The sequence below is a fragment of the Tachypleus tridentatus genome, chromosome 12 (assembly GCF_004210375.1).
Source record: "Tachypleus tridentatus isolate NWPU-2018 chromosome 12, ASM421037v1, whole genome shotgun sequence".
NCBI classification, from domain to species: domain Eukaryota; kingdom Metazoa; phylum Arthropoda; class Merostomata; order Xiphosura; family Limulidae; genus Tachypleus; species Tachypleus tridentatus.
This window is the reverse complement of record NC_134836.1, coordinates 107,379,608-107,399,435: the sequence shown is the minus strand read 5'-3', so window position 1 is coordinate 107,399,435 and position 19,828 is coordinate 107,379,608. Positions and strand designations below refer to the sequence as shown.

Sequence of the window (19,828 nt, the reverse complement as noted above, 5' to 3'; positions counted from 1 at the left end):
ACGATTTTTGGAGCCTCACCCATCTGTACAGTCCACGTCGCTAGATATGCTTTCAAGAATTAGCCTAGTGTACACCTACGAGGGTTTCTCAGCATCCATTTCAGCAGTACAATTGCACAGAAATCCACAGATGCTGATTCCAACGATTTGACCGGTATTTCTTTGCATGAAAACCCATTTCATTCTCCACTTATTTGAACATGCAAAGGTTAAACAGGAGTTATGACTAAAAACCTTATCCTGGGAATTCCGTATTACTTTGTTGGCTTCGTTTCCAGACAAAAATCATTCTTAATTATGTTGAGTACTGTCTCCTGGACCAGCTTCTGTCACCGACGTTTGTGTTCTTGGATTCTCAACTGGTAGGAAACGTCTGAATTTGCTTACCAGGACTAAAATACGACTTGTTGCACGTCTCCTTTCGGACAGTCTTAGCACCCTAAGTTGATCCATATTCCTTTATTTTCCAATGTCATGAAATAAAAGAGATATCCCTGTCTTGTAAATTCTAAAACCCTGATCTGAATGCATCTATATGAGCTGAGTATATGAATATCATACATCGGAAAAGGCTTAACAAACTCTTCCCAGAAAGAGTTCGATTTTCAGCGGTATCACATTACCTACGTAATAACAAACGATTTCAAAATGAACTTCTGATACATTCTATACCATCACATCGTGATACCTGTTATTGTAGTCATATAACTTCCAAATCATTTTAATATAACGTACTTAACCCTAAAAACAGAAATAAGAATATTTTAAACGAATTAAACGAGATTAATTTTACCACGGAAATTTCTGACACCACAATTATAGATTTTCTCTTACAAAAAAAAACAAAAAACCTACAAATGAGAGTGTTTCCAGTTTTATCTGGTTACTTGATTACTTACAGTAAGTTATTTAACATCTAACTGTATTTTTATATATAATAAAGCATGTCACGTTCACCGTTTACTACAGTCTTGTTACTTCTGATCCAATCTTCAAAATGATAGAACAATTATTCAGGTACATAGTAAGAATGCTCCATATTGGCTTTTGTAATAAAACCTAATTCAGCAGCCTCGTCTATCCATATTATTGTGAGCTGCATAGTTAAAGTATTCGAGTTTCAATCTGTGTGTCGTGAGTTCGAATCCCCATCTCCCCCATACATGCTTGTCCTTACAGCCATGAGGGCGTTATAATGGTTCTCATAACGAAAAGAGTAGCCCAAGAGTTGGCGGTGGGTGGTGAAGGCTAGCTTCTTTCCCTCTAGTCTTACACTGCTAAATTAGGGACGGCTAGCGCAGATAACCCTCGTGTACCAATCATATGAAACCATCTCTGTCAGTCACTAACTTGTATTACAGAACACATGCTACACTATATATAAGCACGTGGGTCAATTGATAGAGTGTATGACACAAAATATCTGTGAATTGCAAGGCTGTATTTTAATATACGTTATAATACAACAAAATATCTGTTACTTTCTAGATTGCATAACAGAATACACGTTATACCACAAGAAAATACCTGTTAATTATTAAGCTGTTTGACAGAACACGTTACGCTGTAGGAAAATATTTATGCCAAAAACTGGGTTGAACGGCAATACACGTTAAACTGTAAGAAACTAGCCATGTGAATTACTATATTGTTCTACATAATACGCGTTACGTTACATGAAACTATTATGTCAACTTCTAGTTTGTATAACAAAATAAATGTTCGTTTTGTTTTTTGTAATTTCGCGAAAAGCTAAGCGAGTGCTATCTGCGCTAGCTGTCCCTAATTTAGCAGTGTAAGACTAGATGGAAGGCACCTAGTCATTACCACCCACCGCCAACTTTTGGGCTAGTCTTTTACCAACGAATAGTGGGATTGACCGTTACTTTATAACGCCTCCACGGCTTAACGGGCGAACATGCTTGGCGTGACGGAAATTCTAAACTGCAACTCTCGGATTACGAGTCGAATACCTTAACCACCTGGCCATGCCGAGCCCTTTCATATAATGTAACAAATGTTATGTAATTCAAACTGGTAATTAACACAGAATGTTTTCATATGACAAAAGGCATTGTCCACTACGTAATTTTCATTCGCTACAACTTTTATATTAAACTATTGATATTACATTTGTTTTATGAATAAAATGCTAGCAACCATAGCTCGTGAAGTTATAAAAAATTCTGGTTAATAATTTGAATTATGTTCAATATAACATCTGTTTGGGAACACAGCGTCTACACTCTCTCTCGTTAAGAAATACGAGAGACAACGTGCACGTGCAGATACCACAGGTAACAGTCTGATTGAACTTATTCTCTATTATTTCTTTCTCAGTTTATTTCACGCACGTGGCCCGATGAACTAAAGGCAAAACCATAAAAAACACCTTGAACACGTTGCAAACCAAAACGCCAGAACTTCGACAAGAGCTTATATTGTTTTATTGTGCATCTGATACCTTTAGTGGCGAATTCGGAGTTGATCGAAAGGAGCCGGCCAGTAATCTTATGGAAGGTGGGGGGCTTTTCAGCAACATACGAATTTGATAATGTTACCAGGGGGACAGATCCTCTGACTCCCTTCTCTGGATCCGCCACTAACTCTTTGTTTTTCTATTTTCCACTCACCTTTTTTTAATAATGAGACAGAAAAAGATGTGATTTATATTTTGGTGATTGCCTGTTTGTTTTAGAGCACAAAGCTACACACTAGACTATCTCCGTTCTCTCAAACACGGGAATCGAGTCCCGGACTTTTGTAGCGCCGTAAGTCAGTAAAACTACCGCTGGCCTGGTGGGGAATACTTTGGTAAGCGAGAAATGTCCAAAACTTTTGTAAGTAATACTTGTTTACATGTGTCAAGGTAATCTCTACTCCCATAAAAAATCGGTAATTTGACCATCTTTTATGTCGTCTGTAATTTGTAGTACAACACTAGCTATGTTTCCGGTTAGCCTGAAACCATAGCACGTTACTATTGGTTGGTTTGTTTCGCTATTATTAAGCACAAAGCTGAATAATGGATGTCTGTGCTCTGCCCGTCTCCGGTATGAAAACCCGTTTTTTAACGATGTAAACTTCCTGATTGATCGCTGATCTTTTTAAGAGATTATGAAAAAACACTTTCTAAGAGCACCTGCTAATCGTTAATGATTGATTAAAACAATAACGCCCCGGCATGGCCAGGTGGTTAGGATGCTTGACTTGCAATTTGAGGGTCGCGTGTTTGAATCTCCGTCACACCAAATATGCCTGCTCTTTCAGTCGTGGGGGCGTTATAATGTTCAACCAATCCCACTATTCGTTGATAAAAGAGTAGACCAAGAGTTGGCAGTGGATGATGATGACTAAAAATGATGATGATTAAACATTTTTGTAAACGTTGTTGTCTAAATTGTGTAGCTGTAATGATGTATTCCAGAATAGACTAGACTTCAGATATATAACCACCTGATAAATGTAAACGTTGTTGTCTAAATTGTGTAGCTGTAATGATGTATTCCAGAATAGAATAGACTTCAGATATATAACCACCTGATAAATGTAAATGTTGTTGTCTAAATTGTGTAGCTGTAATGATGTATTCCAGAATAGACTAGACTTCAGATATATAACCACTGATAAATGTAAACGTTGTTGTCTAAATTGTGTAGCTGTAATGATGTATTCCAGAATAGACTAGACTTCAGATATATAACCACTGATAAATGTAAACGTTGTTGTCTAAATTGTGTAGCTGTAATGATGTATTCCAGAATAGACTAGACTTCAGATATATAACCACCTGATAAATGTAAACGTTGTTGTCTAAATTGTGTAACTGTAATGATGTATTCCACAATAGACTAGACTTCAGATATATAACCACTGATAAATGTAAACGTTGTTGTCTAAATTGTGTAGCTGTTATGATGTATTCCACAATAGACTAGACTTCAGATATATAACCACTGATAAATGTAAACGTTGTTGTCTAAATTGTGTAGCTGTAATGATGTATTCCAGAATAGACTAGACTTCAGATATATAACCACCTGATAAATGGTTAATTTTTAATAATTATTTCACTCCTTTCAAAGAGCTTGAATTCCGAACTTTCATTATTATCCAACTTTATTATTTTATACATAGATTATATTATTAAACATTTAATCCTCTATGAGCATTTTCGATTAGAACAAACCATATCTCAAATACTCTCTGGAAATGACAATATAAATACCAGCGATTGGTTAGTCTTCAATTTGAGAGGCGGTTCCAGTAACTGGTACGAGCCACTAGCACCCTGCCTTAGACCTCGTACACCTGGCTCGTGTATTTTGTGATATGGGAACATTACTTTCGCGTATGCTAAACGGTCGGGCGCGCGGAGGAAACCCTTAGACTGCTCTCACGATTCACGAGGTTTGTTTGTACGTGACTTCTTGTTCTAAGTCACCTCGGGAGACCCATGGAAAATTTCGATCTACTGAGCATCAACCGACAATTTTTCGAGCAACATTTGCAACAGTTCGAGTCACAACTGACTTTTTGTCCTTATCAGGTCAACGATGAAAACCTTCAACATAAGACGCGCCGACGGAAGTGTCACCAGAAAATAATTCAGCAGAGACACGCCGCCAACCTACGGGAGCGACGCCGAATGCAGTCTATCAATGATGCATTTCAAGGACTCCGAGCACATATTCCAACCCTTCCTTACGAGAAACGCCTTTCCAAAGTAGATACCCTAAGAATGGCCATTGGCTATATTTATTTCTTAAGTGGTCTGTTAAATTCAAGGTGCCATCCAACCGATTCTTTATCCAATCGGGTTGGCGAGCAGCCCAAGAAAATTATAATTCAATACCACAGAGGTAAGGCCCAAAATATTGAGATTTTCATCACTGTAACATTTGTATTACTTTAGCAAGAAGAATTACGAGTCTATCATTTGGACAATTTTCTAGTTCATTGCTATGTATATATTTTTTTATCAAATACATATACCAGGTTCCAGAGCCGGATAAAGTCGTCGAGGGGCTAAAAACAACACCTATTTGTCCATTGGTCACCCCATCCCTTCATGACTTCCTCTCAAGATTAATGTTTCAGATGTTTGGACTAAACGTAATGGCACTTTTTTTAGAAAGATCGTAAAACAAAACTTTCCTTTAGTCGCCATATTGGTTCACTGTTCTTCAGGCTATCTTACAGTGATGTCTTGCGTAATTTCATCTGTTGTTAACAAGCTAATTGGTAACATCCCTGATATAGGGGATAAGTAATTCCTTTTCTTCCCCTATAATGTGGCAGTGCCAGTTTCCACAGAGTAAAGTTAATGTAATCACAATGTTTCAAGCATTTTCCCTTACTCTATATTTTGTTTTAAAATAATTCTATTAACGTATTTATCGTTTTTATGGTGTTTTGTTTAAGAAAATGTTTAGGTTTTCCTAAATTATAACGTTTAGTAGATTATCATTTTGTAACCCATTGTGTCGTCTTTCACATTTGTGTTGGGTTTATATTGTACTAAATTATGTTTGATAATCTAAAATGTGAGGGAATAATTCGTTGTTGTTTTTTACACTTCAGATACATATGGCAATCTAATTTCTTGTCATTACAAAAAAATCGTTTTTATAATAATATTTTATATTTTCCATTTAATTATCATTAATTATCTTTCCAAATTATTAAGAATAACTTTGTGAAACTTGTACGACAGTTAATCAAGCAATTTGTGTCAGCTATTCTTTTCATGGCTTTATTGTGGAACTAAATTATCGGTATAGGTTCTTCATTTACAGGAGATTACATACGTTAATTGGTATAGGCTCTTCATGCTCAAGAGGTTATATACATTAGTTAGTGTAGGTTTTCCATACTCAGGAGATAAAATACATTTATAAGACAGAGGACAAAAAAAATTTCCCAAAATCATAATTTATTGATAACAAAATTAAAATTGAAGAGCAAAACGTGTCAAACTATCTAAATTATTGACATGTTTTGATGTTATCGTAATATAATAAGGAAGATTAGTAACTATATTAGTTGTTTTTTGTATATTTTTGTAAGCCGTCAACTTTACTGGATTCGTTACGCATGTGACATACTTCCTTTAAGTGTTTACTATAGCATCGTTACAATTTTTGCACACTTCCTTAAATTGTTTACTATATAGCCTCGTTACCCTTATTACAGACTTCCTTATATTGTTTACTATATAGCCTCGTTACCCTTATTACAGATTTCCTTAAATTGTTTACTATATAGCCTCGTTACCATTATTGCACACTTCCTTAAATTGTTTACTATAGCCTCGTTACAATTTTTGCACACTTCCTTAAATTGTTTACTATAGCCTCGTTACAATTTTTGCACACTTCCTTAAATTGTTTACTATATAGCCTCGTTACCCTTATTACAGACTTCCTTAAATTGTTTACTATAGCCTCGTTACCATTATTGCACACTTCCTTCAAATGTTTACTATAGCCTCGTTACCATTATTGCACACTTCCTTCAAATGTTTACTATAGCCTCGTTACCGTTTTTGCACACTTCCTTAAATTGTTTACTATAGCCTCGTTACCATTATTGCACACTTCCTTCAAATGTTTACTATAGCCTCGTTACCGTTTTTGCACACTTCCTTAAATTGTTTACTATATCTTTGTTACCCTTATTGCACATTTCCTTCAAATTCCATTATATTTCTATCAGCTTCGTCATTGTTGTACATTTTTAATGTTTGTTACCTGTTATCATTTTACTTTCGTTATTGTTTCGTTAGGCTTTAAGGGTTTCAAAATACGATGAAACACTGCCTTAATATAAGTAACAGTGTTTACACTACATTATCAACTATCCTTGTGATGCTTTTTTCACATTTCTACACCTGTATCACTCTTTACTGATAGCATTGCTAATACTGTTGTGATATGTAATATACCGATGTTTCTATACGTAAGAGATTAAGGATATTGCAGGAACAGTTATTGTTCTGATATATACGCACAATTCTAAAGAGAAATAGTAACCACGTCTTAACTCTCAAATATCTTATTAATTTGACCTTTGTTGTTACACACTTTCGTCAGAAATACGGTAACTTCTTCAACAATGACTTTAAAACCTTCTTAAGCTATAGAATATCGCAATACATGACATATGAGGAGTTTTCAGATATTTTAGTCACTGTGTGTCATTAGAGACGTACTATACCTTATGTCTCTTGTCGTAATTGCAATATATGACATATGAGGAGTTTTCAGATATTTTAGTCACTGTATGTCATCAGAGACGTACTATACCTCATGTCTCTTGTCGTAATTGCAATATATGACATATGAGGAGTTTTCAGATATTTTAGTCACTGTATGTCATCAGAGACGTACTATACCTCATGCCTCTTGTCGTAATTGCAATATATGACATATGAGGAGTTTTCAGATATTTTAGTCACTGTATGTCATCAGAGACGTACTATACCTTATGCCTCTTGTCTTAATTGTAATATATGACATATGAGGAGTTTTCAGATATTTTATTCACTGTATGTCATCAGAGACGTACTATACCTTATGCCTCGTGTCGTAATTGCAATATATGACATATGAGGAGTTTTCAGATATTTTAGTCACTGTATGTCATCAGAGACGTACTATATCTTATGCCTCTTGTCGTAATTGCAATATATGACATATGAGGAGTTTTCAGATATTTTAGTCACTGTATGTCATCAGAGACGTACTATACCTTATGCCTCTTGTCGTAATTGCAATATATGACATATGAGGAGTTTTCATATATTTTAGTCACTGTATGTCATAAGAGATGTACTATATCTTATGCCACTTGTACACAGGTTGTATGATGTGTTCATTTCTCAAAATTCCATTCATTTCTCCAGTCATGATGACTGTCCACAATACCCAAGATTTTATTATCAATAGTGTTATTAATTTCTATCAAAATATTAGTGACACGAATTAATTTTTGATTAGATTGTTGCCTGGTGTAATTTCACCCATTAACTGTAGTAAGACTGAGCAGTGCTTCATGTTATCATACGTAAAGCAGTATTTTTAACTGTGGTAAGACTGAGCAGTGCCTCATGTTATCATACGTAAAGCAGTTTTCTTAACTGTAGTAAGACTGAGCAGTGCTTCATGTTATCATACGTAAAACAATATTATTAACTGTAGTAAGACTGAGCAGTGCCTCATGTTATCATACGTAAAGCAGTTTTCTTAATTGTAGTAAGACTGAACAGTACCTCCTATTATCAGACGTAAAACAATATTGTTAACTGTAGTAAGACTGAGCAGTGCCTCCTGTTATCATACGTAAAGCAGTTTTCTTAATTGTAGTAAGACTGAACAGTACCTCCTATTATCAGACGTAAAACAATATTATTAACTGTAGTAAGACTGAGCAGTGCCTCATGTTATCATACGTAAAGCAGTTTTTTTAATTGTAGTAAGACTGAACAGTACCTCCTATTATCAGACGTAAAACAATATTATTAACTGTAGTAAGACTGAGCAGTGCCTCATGTTATCATACGTAAAACAATATTGTTAACTGTAGTAAGACTGAGAAGTGCCTCATGTTATCATACGTGAACAACTGCAGTTAACTATAGCAGAATTAGACGAATAAAGAAACAAGCCTTATTCACAACATTTGAAATTTTGTCTTACACACTTCGTTTTAAATATAAAATATATCAAACTAAACTTGTTCATAAATTAAATCTTCGTAATTTATCTGGAGTTTCTCAAAATATTGAAGGTCTTTTCTAATTAAACATTTTAATTACAGTGCTCAGATTTAATTAGACAATATCAAAATACGATCACTTACTGCACTAGAGAGGTTTTATCGACTCGTGTGAATATAACGTGGAGATTTTTAATGCATTTCCTGGGTGAAAACATATTTCTATTTAACACACGTGAGATTTACAGCCGAATCTTTTACAGTCTAAGTTAAGTTTTAAAATCTCATAAAACCAATTTTAATGTTTAAAGAGACGTTGTTCTTTCCCCACTGTTTTTACAACAACTATTTGGGTTTTTAATAATTGCGTTTTCTTAATATACAAAATAACAGACCCACAACTTGCGAAAATGGCCCCCTGTTGGCCCAGTGGTAAGTTTGAGAACTTATTAACACTAAACATGGGATTTTATACTCACGATGGGTACAACAGAAATATCCCATTGTGTAACGTTGTGTTTAACCCTAAACAATCTTTTTTATGAATGCTAGAAGTTTATTTTTATTCAATATCTGCATTTTCACTATTTGTTACAACACATAAAAGCACAGATCAATGTTGATTGAACACTTACAAGGAAAGTTGAAACTTACTAAATACTTAGAAGTACATTTTGAAATTTATTAAGGTTACACTTAGAACTTCTTTCATAATGATTTTGTTTTAACGTTTATGTCATGACAGGGCTCTAATATTGCCCAAACCCTGAAACGTATTCTATAAACTCTGAGATGTCTTTTTGTTGTTATAGAAGTGTGTTTGTTCGTATGTTCTAACTAATTAAACCTCAGATCAATCGTGAAGTATTGTGTACTCAATATATGGTACACTGGTTCTCTGCTAGGTAACAAAAACTATTATTAAGTGATTTATTGAATTATTAAAAAGTATCATTTTTTTATCTTACAATGTTCCTCATAAATACTCGGTTAATTGTAATATTAAAATTTAAATTTTTAATTAAAATTTTAACTTAAATTTTCAAAAATACATTGTTCTTTTGAACACTCGCGCTAAACATGCTCGCCCTCCCAGCCGTGGGGGTGTATAATGTGACGGTCAATCCCACTATTCGTTGGTAAAAGAGTAACCCAAGAGTTGGCGGTGGGTGGTGATGACTAGCTGCCTTCCCTCTAGTCTTACACTGCTAAATTAGGGACGGCTAGCACAGATAGCCCTCGAGTAGCTTTGTGCGAAATTCCAAAAAACAAACAAAAAAACAAATCTTTTGAACACCTACCGGTGAAAATTTATAGTTTGTAATACACATTTATTTTTCAATACCTAAAGCTTCAAACCAATTCCATCTATAAGCACTAGAATCTGATTTTGTTCTGAATAAATAAAAAATAATAATTTATGACAAAACGAATGAATTTTTATTTTTAGCTTAACACTTTGAACCATGTTAGAAAACAGTAACAATTTTTTTATGAAATTTCATTTATGACTATTATACCTCGTAGTATATTTTATTGAAGTTATTGTATCGGTGTGTGGCTCACTTAATAATCTATTAACTAATAGGCTGCCACTAACTGAATTTTGAGAAGGATTACATTAATGAAAAGAACAATTCTGAGCCACCTTATGAAGTGGTTTCTAAAGACTACACGTTAATATAGTTTTCTATTTTGTGTTTTCTAGTTTTTCATTAAGTATTTAGTGTAGAAGGTTCTCGCTGTTGTTATCTTCTTTTATAATTACATGTTGATTAGTTTAATGTGGTCTGCTTCTGATAAAGAACTCGACACAACGTCCGAAAGGTCGTCTTTGAAACTAGCTAAAGAACGTAAGAAACTATTCACCAGATTATATATTATCTTTGTGTTTCGTTACACATTTTCACTTAAAGTCGGCCCTATTAAAATACTAATGCTTCCGTTCTGTAATTTTGCACTGTTCATTCAGTATTGCCAGTGTCTGAACACTAGTTCCATGTCCTATCATATCCATATCTTAAGCTACTATACTTCCGTGGAAACTGTAATGTCTTGTCATTTATTGTTGATAATTTTACTTCAAAACTTTAGGCTAAAAAAAATCGATATTTTTTTTCATATTAGGAATGAAATACAAACCAATATATAGAGTGTCAAAAAATCTGGAACCATAAGCACTTCAATGAATTTCACAGAATGTGTTCCACGTGCTTTCCTTGTAATTCAAAACAAATTTGGATTAACAACAGGATTAATTTGACCTTTTCATGCTTTGGCAGTCATGTATCTAATATCAAGGAAGGCTGCAAGTCACCTATAGTCCTAGACTTTTCAGACACCCTGTATACACACTTCATTAGAAGGAATCCTTATGAAATGTATATATAGATTATTCTAAGTTACACCAACTAGTTTACTGGAGCTGCGAATTAGCTCTGTAAGTAACAGTTAATTAAGATTTAATTATTGATTGTAGGAGGCCTGAATGATCATCTTCCAGTAGCTGGTCATTCACTATCTTGGACGAATGAGAAGCAAACCACTCAGAAAGGAAGTGTAAAAAACGCTAAAATTTGGACACCAGAGGATCCTCGACAAAGAAATTCCAGCGACGAAGATTCTGAACTACTATTGGTTTAGACCAGAGGCTGAGTTAAAACGATACTGTATATTTTCTGATGTTTTTAATTCACGTACAAATCGCCATTAATAATAACCCAGTGATAAATTACTTAGTCTCATGTGCAAGTAACGCCTTTCTCAATGTCTTCGTACCTGTGAAATTTCAAATAATGCAACCAATGAAATACGAGAAATTCTGCATTACGAACTCATAAACTTGGTAATTAACCCGTGTAAATAGAAATACTAATATATTGTAGTACTTTATTCATATCTTACTAGTCTAGATTAATTTTGAGGAAGAAAAAAATTTTGCTTTCATCTTACCTTTATGCGAGATATTTCTTTCACGTAATGTCATTAGTCGTAGAACCTATAATTATTCATGAGGGTGCATGTGTGTTTCTTATAGTAAAGCCACATCGGGCTATCTACGGAGTCCACCGAGGGGAATCGAACCCCTGATTTTAGCGTTGTAAATCCTGAGACTTACCGCTGTACCACGGGGAGGGGGGGGGAACAATTCTTCGTGAGTACCTGCAAGCGGTTGTTACTTGGTCCCTGGTAAAGTCGTTGACTAGTGTGACTATTGGATGTAAAAAAAGTGGAAAATAAAGCAGTAAACTCTTCCCAAAGTACATACCCTTCCCTTTTAACAAAGGCTAAATAGTGTAATATAACTGTAATTTTCCACTTCGATACGACAAACACGGTATTCATGTAATGCCACAAAAATAAAATTTAGTTTGTTGTCTGGTAAAATAAACGGTAAGTGGTAAAAAGTAAGTAGCCACACAGTTCAAGATGTCAACTGGAAGTAATCGTCTATCTCAGAACGGCTGGTCCGGCATGGCCAGATGTGTTAAAGCGTTCGACTCGTAATATGAGGGTCGCGGGTTCGAATCCCTATCGCACCAAACATGCTCGCCCTTTCAGTCGTGGGGGCAGTTAATCCTACTATTCGTTGGTAAAAGAGTAGCTCAATAATTGGCAGTGGGTGGTGATGACTAGCTGCCTTCCCTCTAGTCTTACACTGCTAAATTAGGGACGGCTAGCACAAAATAGCCCTCGTGTAGCTTTGCGCGAAATTCGAAACAGACCAAACTTAGTGGCCAGATACTTTAGTATTGTGTGTAAACTATGATTAGTATTTTAAACAAATACACCAATGCAGTACATTATTTCGCTATTAACCAAAACTTACTAACGTATACTTTATTCATCGTAGCCTTACAAAAAACCTTTACATATTCAAATGCAGAGTATTTCGTCGTTTAATACTTTTAAGATTTCACTACCTAAAACCTTAAATCCATCATGTAACTGAATCCCACAGATGTGTTAATTCGTAACACACCTACTCAGTCTAGAAGAGAAGACATTCCTACGGTCAATGTGATAAAATAACATTGTTTGTAAAATTTAAGCATCAGACGAAATACTGTACTCAACTTGGTTAAACAGAAATGTTCGTATTGTGAAGCCTCTGTTTGTTGTTTAACAAGTTGTATAAGTTTCTAATACTCACTGGATTGAACTAATACTCACTGGATTGAACAACAACAAGCAGAGAAGAAATGAAAATAATCCTGATTTTAAAGCACTTTATAAAAAGCAGAATGTGCTTATTTCACTCGCATAATCCTGATATTAAAGTTCTTCATAAAAACCAGAATGTGCTTGTTTAACTTGTATAATTCCGATTTTAAAGCTCTTCATAAAAACCAAAATGTGCTTATTTCACTTGTATAATCCCGATTTTAAAGTACTTTATAAAATGCAGAATATGTTTATTTAACTTGTATAATCTTGATTTAAAGTACTTTACAAAAACCAGACTGTGCTTATTTCGGTTGTATACTGATGTCGGTCAGTCCAAATGTACTAGAGTGAAAACTATACTCGTATTAAGAATATACAGTCTGCTAATTTATTACTGGCAAGGATTTAGAAATATTTCAATAATCATGTTTTTAATTCTTTTTATAATTTAGAAAGAATTACGGTCTTTATCATTTTGAGCTCTTTTGCTACTAATATATTAACTGATTTCGCTCTTACATAATTTCCTTAACTTTCCAAGAATGTTAATGTTTTCATGCTCTTGAAATAACTATTCATTTTGCTCAGATTTGTGATGTTGTCTAGTCAGTTTGTAAAGAAAAAACTATGTTAATATGATTGTAAATAGATGTGTGATGAAGGTATGCAGAATATGTTACACAAAAAATATCGAGTATCAGATATTTCTGCTTCAGCAAATTTTGTATTTTTCACATAATAATAATCAGAAATATAACAGCCTAATAAGAGGAGGTATTTTAGTGACATGAATTACAAAATCAAACGTCAATATGCTCTTAACTATTGAATAAACTATTCGGATTTTAATAATATAATTTAGTTTGACCGTCGTTCTCTTGTTTCTGATAAATAAACTGCGATCGCCGCCACAAAAATTAATTTTTTTAAAGTTATAGGATAATAGTGGTGCTAAATGTTTTTAATATTTTCGTCTAATTTGTGGATTATCCCTTCAGAAGCAATAGTGATACATTAAAAAAAACTTTATGTTAACTCAGGTCTCATGTGGTTGGTAATTTCGTCCAGCTGATGTAGTACTGCTAGGCCTAATATATATATATATATATGATCAGCAACATATTAAAGCAGTATATGTTATTCAGAAGCAATAGTATTACATTAAAAAAACTTTATGTTAACTCAGGTCTCATGTGGTTGGTAATTTCATCCAGCTGATGTAACACTACTAGGCCTAATATATATAGTCGCCACACAGCTGCACAAAGTCTAGTTTTATGAACTCTACTTGTAGTACAATAGGATAAATAAAAAAGTTATTTATAAACATGTTTTATCAACTCCAACTTACAATAACGAACAATACGGAAGCCCCATAAGTAGCAATCCAAACAATGTTTAGTTAACACTCGCTAACTGTAGCCACCTGAATGTAAGCATCCAATTTAACTAAATCTCACAACAAGGGTTAAAAACTGCCTAAAAAACCTAATCGTTTATGTAAATAGTGTATTTTAATGCGTGGGCGTGAAAAGATATATCATGGAAAATTGCCAGTAGACTTTTTACGAGCCTAAATGTTCTCTCTTTTTTTTAACAAATTAGATCGGGCAATACTAGAAAGTGAAAATATGCTATAAAAGTAGATTTACCGCTGATTTTTAACAAATATATATGTATATATTAATTTAGATGAATTTATATTAAATACTTATATAAGTTATTAGTTAATTAGTAGTTTGTTTAACGTATCTCTTGTGAATGATAAATGCTAGTGAAATTGATTCAAAATTTTGAGGGGTGCGTTCACCACGGGTAATAGATTATTAGCGTTATAAGTCTCTAAACTTACCACTGTTCCACCTGGGAGCTGGATCCAACTTGATCAGTATTTCTACATGTATCAGATAACTACAGTTTAAGCTGCATCTTCCAGAACAAGTTTACTCTCATAAAGATGATATATATAAAACAGATTTGGAGCATTGGAAGAGTGGATGGTATATGTAGGAATATTAACCATTTGTTTTTTGTCTTAGCAATAAATATTTAATGAAAGTCAAATAGCTGATCGCTGCTTTTATTTGTCATTGCCAAAAATTAATAAGAAAACGCACAAAAAAATGAACAGAAATTCTATATAAAATCTGTAATTGGGAAATTCTGTGTACAAAGTCTGTGCAATCAAACGTCCAGATACAAACCTCTTTGGGCTAAGTTTACGATATTCAGTAGCAATAATATTCTTGTTAAAACCCAACTTACCTTAAGAAAGTTCTATTAGATCATTAGCTATAATATATATATGAATCTACAGTAGGATCGTGTATATTAGATCCCTTAGAACTCTATAATGTTTGTTTCTCGTCAGAAGTATATCCAAGTTTACTCATGTAACTTTAGGGATTACATATAAGACATAAATTTCAGTTCACACAATTTAACCTTGTATATCATTTGCAATTTCGCATATACCAGTGGAGTTCATTCTAGTTTTAGGCAAATGTTTCTATTACGAAGATAAGATTACTTGTTAGTGGTTTCAAAACATTTTATTTTCATGTGACGGAAAATGTACTTGTTATATTTGCTTGTCATATTTATTTGTTATATATCTGTTTTTTATTTATAATATAAAGTTGAGAGCGCAGATTTATTTAATAGTACTTAAACAGATTTCTTAGACGTAACTGAGTATGCTCCACAAACTATTCGTTAAAACACCTTCCAGTAGCTCGAGAGTAAGGCTAGGGCATACAACACTAAAAACCGGGTTTCGATACCAGTGATAGACACAACACAAATAGTCCATTATGTAACTTTGTTCTTAATAACAAACAAAATTCATATTTGTTGGTTGTTTTTTTTTCTGTTGTTGTCGTTTTTGATTTAAACACAAAGCTATATAATGGATTATTTGTGGTCTGTCCACCACGGGTATCCAAACTCGGTTTCTAGCGTAGTATGTCCGCAGACATGCTGCTGTGCAACTGGAGGGCAAATTCATACTTACAAAGATTTAAAACACTTTCTTACACAAGTGTTCAAATAAAAATTTGTGTTGGAAAAGCATTTTATCTCAGTGGTAGAGAAAACTTATTTCTGTTTTCCTTCAACATTATTAGGCCCAGCATGGCCAGGTAGATAAGACATTCGACTCGTAATCCGGGGGTCGCGGGTCCTAATTCCCGTCACACCAAAGATGCTCGCTCTTTCAGCCGTGGGGGCATTATAATGTGACGGTCAATCCCACTATTCATTGGTAAAAGAGTAGCCCAAGAGTTGGCGTTGGGTGGTGATGACTAGCTGCCTTCCCTCTAGTCTTACACTGCTAAATTAGGGACGACTAGCTCAGATAGCACTCGTGTAGCTTTGCGTGAAATTCAAAATAAGCCAAACCAAATCAACATTATTAACAAATACTATCTAACGAACTGGTAAAATAAAAGAGGGAGGGCTATCATTCTAAAAAATTAAAGGTATACATGTATAATGATTTACAAAGATATGGTGATCTTATAAATGTGTATATCATGGTTTGAATTCAAATAAAATACCCCCCCCCAAAAAAAAAAAAAAAAATAACATTTCTACTACAAAGAAAGAGCCTAATCCATAAGATATTATGCATCACTTATTAACATCGAAGTCCAGGTGAGTCACAGTTACATAGCAACAATAGTTTGTATAAATATTGATTTTTACGTCTATTTCTCAGAGCTCCAGTTACATATTTGCAGGTGTTCGACATGAGAATAGTTAAACAAGCCATTACTGCTTCTAGCTGTATCAAATTGTAACTTCCAAATGTGCTATATTGAAGACCATATAAAATTAAGCTACGAATGTGGCTTATGACTGCAGGCTTATGTTTATACTGTGGAATACATATACGGAATTAATCATTAAAACATGAAAAGCAAAATTCGCAAGTGCCTACATCGTTCTTATTATTAATTCATGAATAGCGTGCAGGTAATTTACCTCCAACTTCAGTCATTCTACTGAGCCTACAGTACACAAAGCTATATTGTATAAAATTAATGTTTCATGTTCAAGCAAACTTATAATTCCTTTATTACTATAATACAAAATAAAATATCATATATCGTTTCGCACACGTATCGAATAACAAAATTTCTTTTAACTATAATTTTTAAATAAAAACAAATGAACAGCTCTTCGAGTAACATAACATAAAATAAATTATATCACAAAGGTTCGGATGTACGTCAAATCGCCCCGTGGGACAGAGGTTAGTTTATGTACTCGTATCAATGAAACACATCAGATAACTCTATGTGGCTTTGCTCTAAAACAAACAAACGTAACAAATAATAAACTTTAATTGCTATAAGTTTTTCTAGTTATGTCTTAGCTCTTATTCTGAAGTAGATTTATTTTTTAAAATAACCTTTCAACTTGCGGGATTTGCACTGTCAAATTCCAGATTTCGAGTTACTTAAAATTCTGTTTCAACGCGTTTTGTCGATGGGCGGGATTTTGGAGTTACGTTGTAAAAATAGTGCGAACTCCAGTCAAGGTAACGCAAACGAATTATTTTATTTTTCAAAAAAAACTTTATGTACAAGCTACGTTCACTGGTAAGCCTACTTTCACAAACAACATTTTGGAAAGAAATTCGGAGGCTAATGGTACGCCTAACTCATAAATAAATTTGATCAATTACTTACAATAATTAATTCCTCGCTAATACCTCCATAAGAAACACACTGATTGACTAACTTATTAATAGACTCACTAACTTACTGTTTAACCCACTATAACATTTTAACTGACACTATATTGAGTAACTGATTTAATTTATTCAGTTAATCATACGTAGTGCTTGTTTTGTAAGTGTTCGAGGTTCCACAAAAGCCTATACTTTCGTAAAATTTCTAGGCATGACGTAATTAATATATGATATAAAACACTCTCACGTAAACAAAATGTTAAAAATACAGCCTAAAACAATTTTATGAACAAAACGTCACAACGATTTTAATAAACAGAATGATTAATATGTTAACAAACAATTTTCAAGTATAGCAGTTTCCAAAGCATGTGCTGGAATTTTAATATGTATTTCTCTACGCTAGTAAATGTACTATATATACCCTGCTTTCCCAAAATTCATTTAAAAGCTGGTTATGTTGTGAAAACATTCTAATCCAAAGAAGTGAGTTTAAAATAGTTTAGTATTTTTTCTCTCATATTTGGAGCATCACAAGAGTATATTGTATTTTATGTTAATACATATAATATTTGTAAATTCAATAGTCATTTAAAATATTAATTAATTCATTTTTATATCTTTGGTCAGTTATTAGCTTTGAACTTTACTTATATTAACAATGCAACTTACTCTAAACTTTCTGTGGTGATTTAATTGTAATTTAGGTATTAAGCATTTTAAGATAATTGTTGTAAAGATGTCGCTATATAGCCATGGTAAAGGTTATTTGTTCCCATAGAAAGACAAGTCGTGTGCGTGTAAGTATGTCAATGTCATGAAAATCCAGTTTCTGTCTTTAGTAGCGTGCGACCCCCTAATCTGGGGTCGCGGGTTCACATCTTACAAGTTTGAGACGAGGTCCTATTGTTAATATAAAGATTTTTTGTGGAATATGATCTGATTTTGTCTTTGGTGCGTTTAAGATGCAGTTTGAGGCTTATAGATAAGAGGTAAAAGTTAGGTATATTCAAGGAATAATTTTTTTATTCGTTTTGAAATTACAATGGAGACCACAATACTCTTATAGAGGGCGCACAATCGTGGAGAGCTCAGCGAATGGTTGACAAGACTTAAATATCTCCAGAATAATTTAAAGTGTTTAAACTGAAAGAAAGAAGTGACAACAAAGTTGGTTGGGTCTGGTTAAAATTACTTCATATGGTTTTTATATTTTTTTCTTACAGCCAAGCCACACAAGGCTATCTGCTGAGCCCACCGAGGGGAGTCGAACTCTTGACTTTAGCGTTGTGAATCTGTAGTAAGCCCGGCATGGCCAAGTCTATTAAAGCGTTCGACTTGTAATCCGAGGGTCGCGGGTTCGAATCCTGGTCGCACCAAACATGCTCGCCCCTTTCAGCCGTGGAGGCGTTATAATGAGACGGTCAATCCCACTATTCGTTGGTAAAAGAGTAGCCCAAGAGTTGGCGGTGGGTGGTAATAACTAGCTGCCTTTTCTCTAGTCTTACACTGCTAAGTTAGGAACGGCTAACGCAGATAGCCCTCGAGTAGCTTTGCGAGAAATTCAAAACAAACAAACGAATCTGTAGACTTACCGCTGCACCATCAGGTGACGTGTATGGTTTGTAAGGTAGCATAAAGTTAAAGTTCAAAGAACTGTTTGTTTTAGAGCAAATTGACAATGGGCTATCTGCTCTGTCCACTGTGGAGAATCGAAATCTACAATTTAGTGTTGTAAGTTCGTAAACCTACTGTTGTCTCACTGGAGGACCACAAAGCTTTGTCTTTGATATTTTGTTTTTCTTTAATTTTCAATTAATCTGCCCTTATGCTTATTATTTTGTATAAGAGGAAGTTACCTGTTCCGGTTTAATTAATCTGTTGATTTTTGTCATTATTTCTCTTGTGTTCACAAACCAAATTCATTTGGATCGTCAAGTTTCTAGATTCGCTAGGAATTAGAACACTAAACTATTTCGTTAGTTCTCGTTTTCCATACGAGTAGTTAATTGTCACAGTGTTACTTTGGAGAAAACTATACTTCAATTAACTTCCAACGTCAAATTTTATATTTCTTAAAAGAACTACAATATATTCGTGATCATTCGTTGCTTCAAAGACCAAAGACCTCTCTAATTCTGAGGTGATAGACTAGAAGGTTTGGTTTGTTTTGAATTTCACGCAAAGCTACATGACGGCTATCTGCGCTAGCCGTCCCTAATTTAGCAGTGTAAGACTAGATGGAAG

At 34.0% G+C, this 19,828-nt stretch overlaps 2 protein-coding genes across 2 annotated transcripts in view; one reads left to right on the top strand and one right to left on the bottom strand.

Moving 5' to 3' along the window:
- Nucleotides 1-19,828, bottom strand: part of LOC143234281 (insulin-like growth factor 2 mRNA-binding protein 1) — a 106,744-nt gene that overhangs the window by 20,389 nt on the left and 66,527 nt on the right. The window lies entirely within an intron of this gene.
- LOC143234283 (pancreas transcription factor 1 subunit alpha-like) lies at nt 4,250-18,785 on the top strand. The gene is made up of 2 exons (XM_076471528.1): nt 4,250-4,862; nt 11,198-18,785. The coding sequence occupies exons 1-2, from the start codon at nt 4,457-4,459 to the stop codon at nt 11,359-11,361; spliced, it is 570 nt and encodes a 189-aa protein (XP_076327643.1). The 5' UTR covers nt 4,250-4,456; the 3' UTR covers nt 11,362-18,785.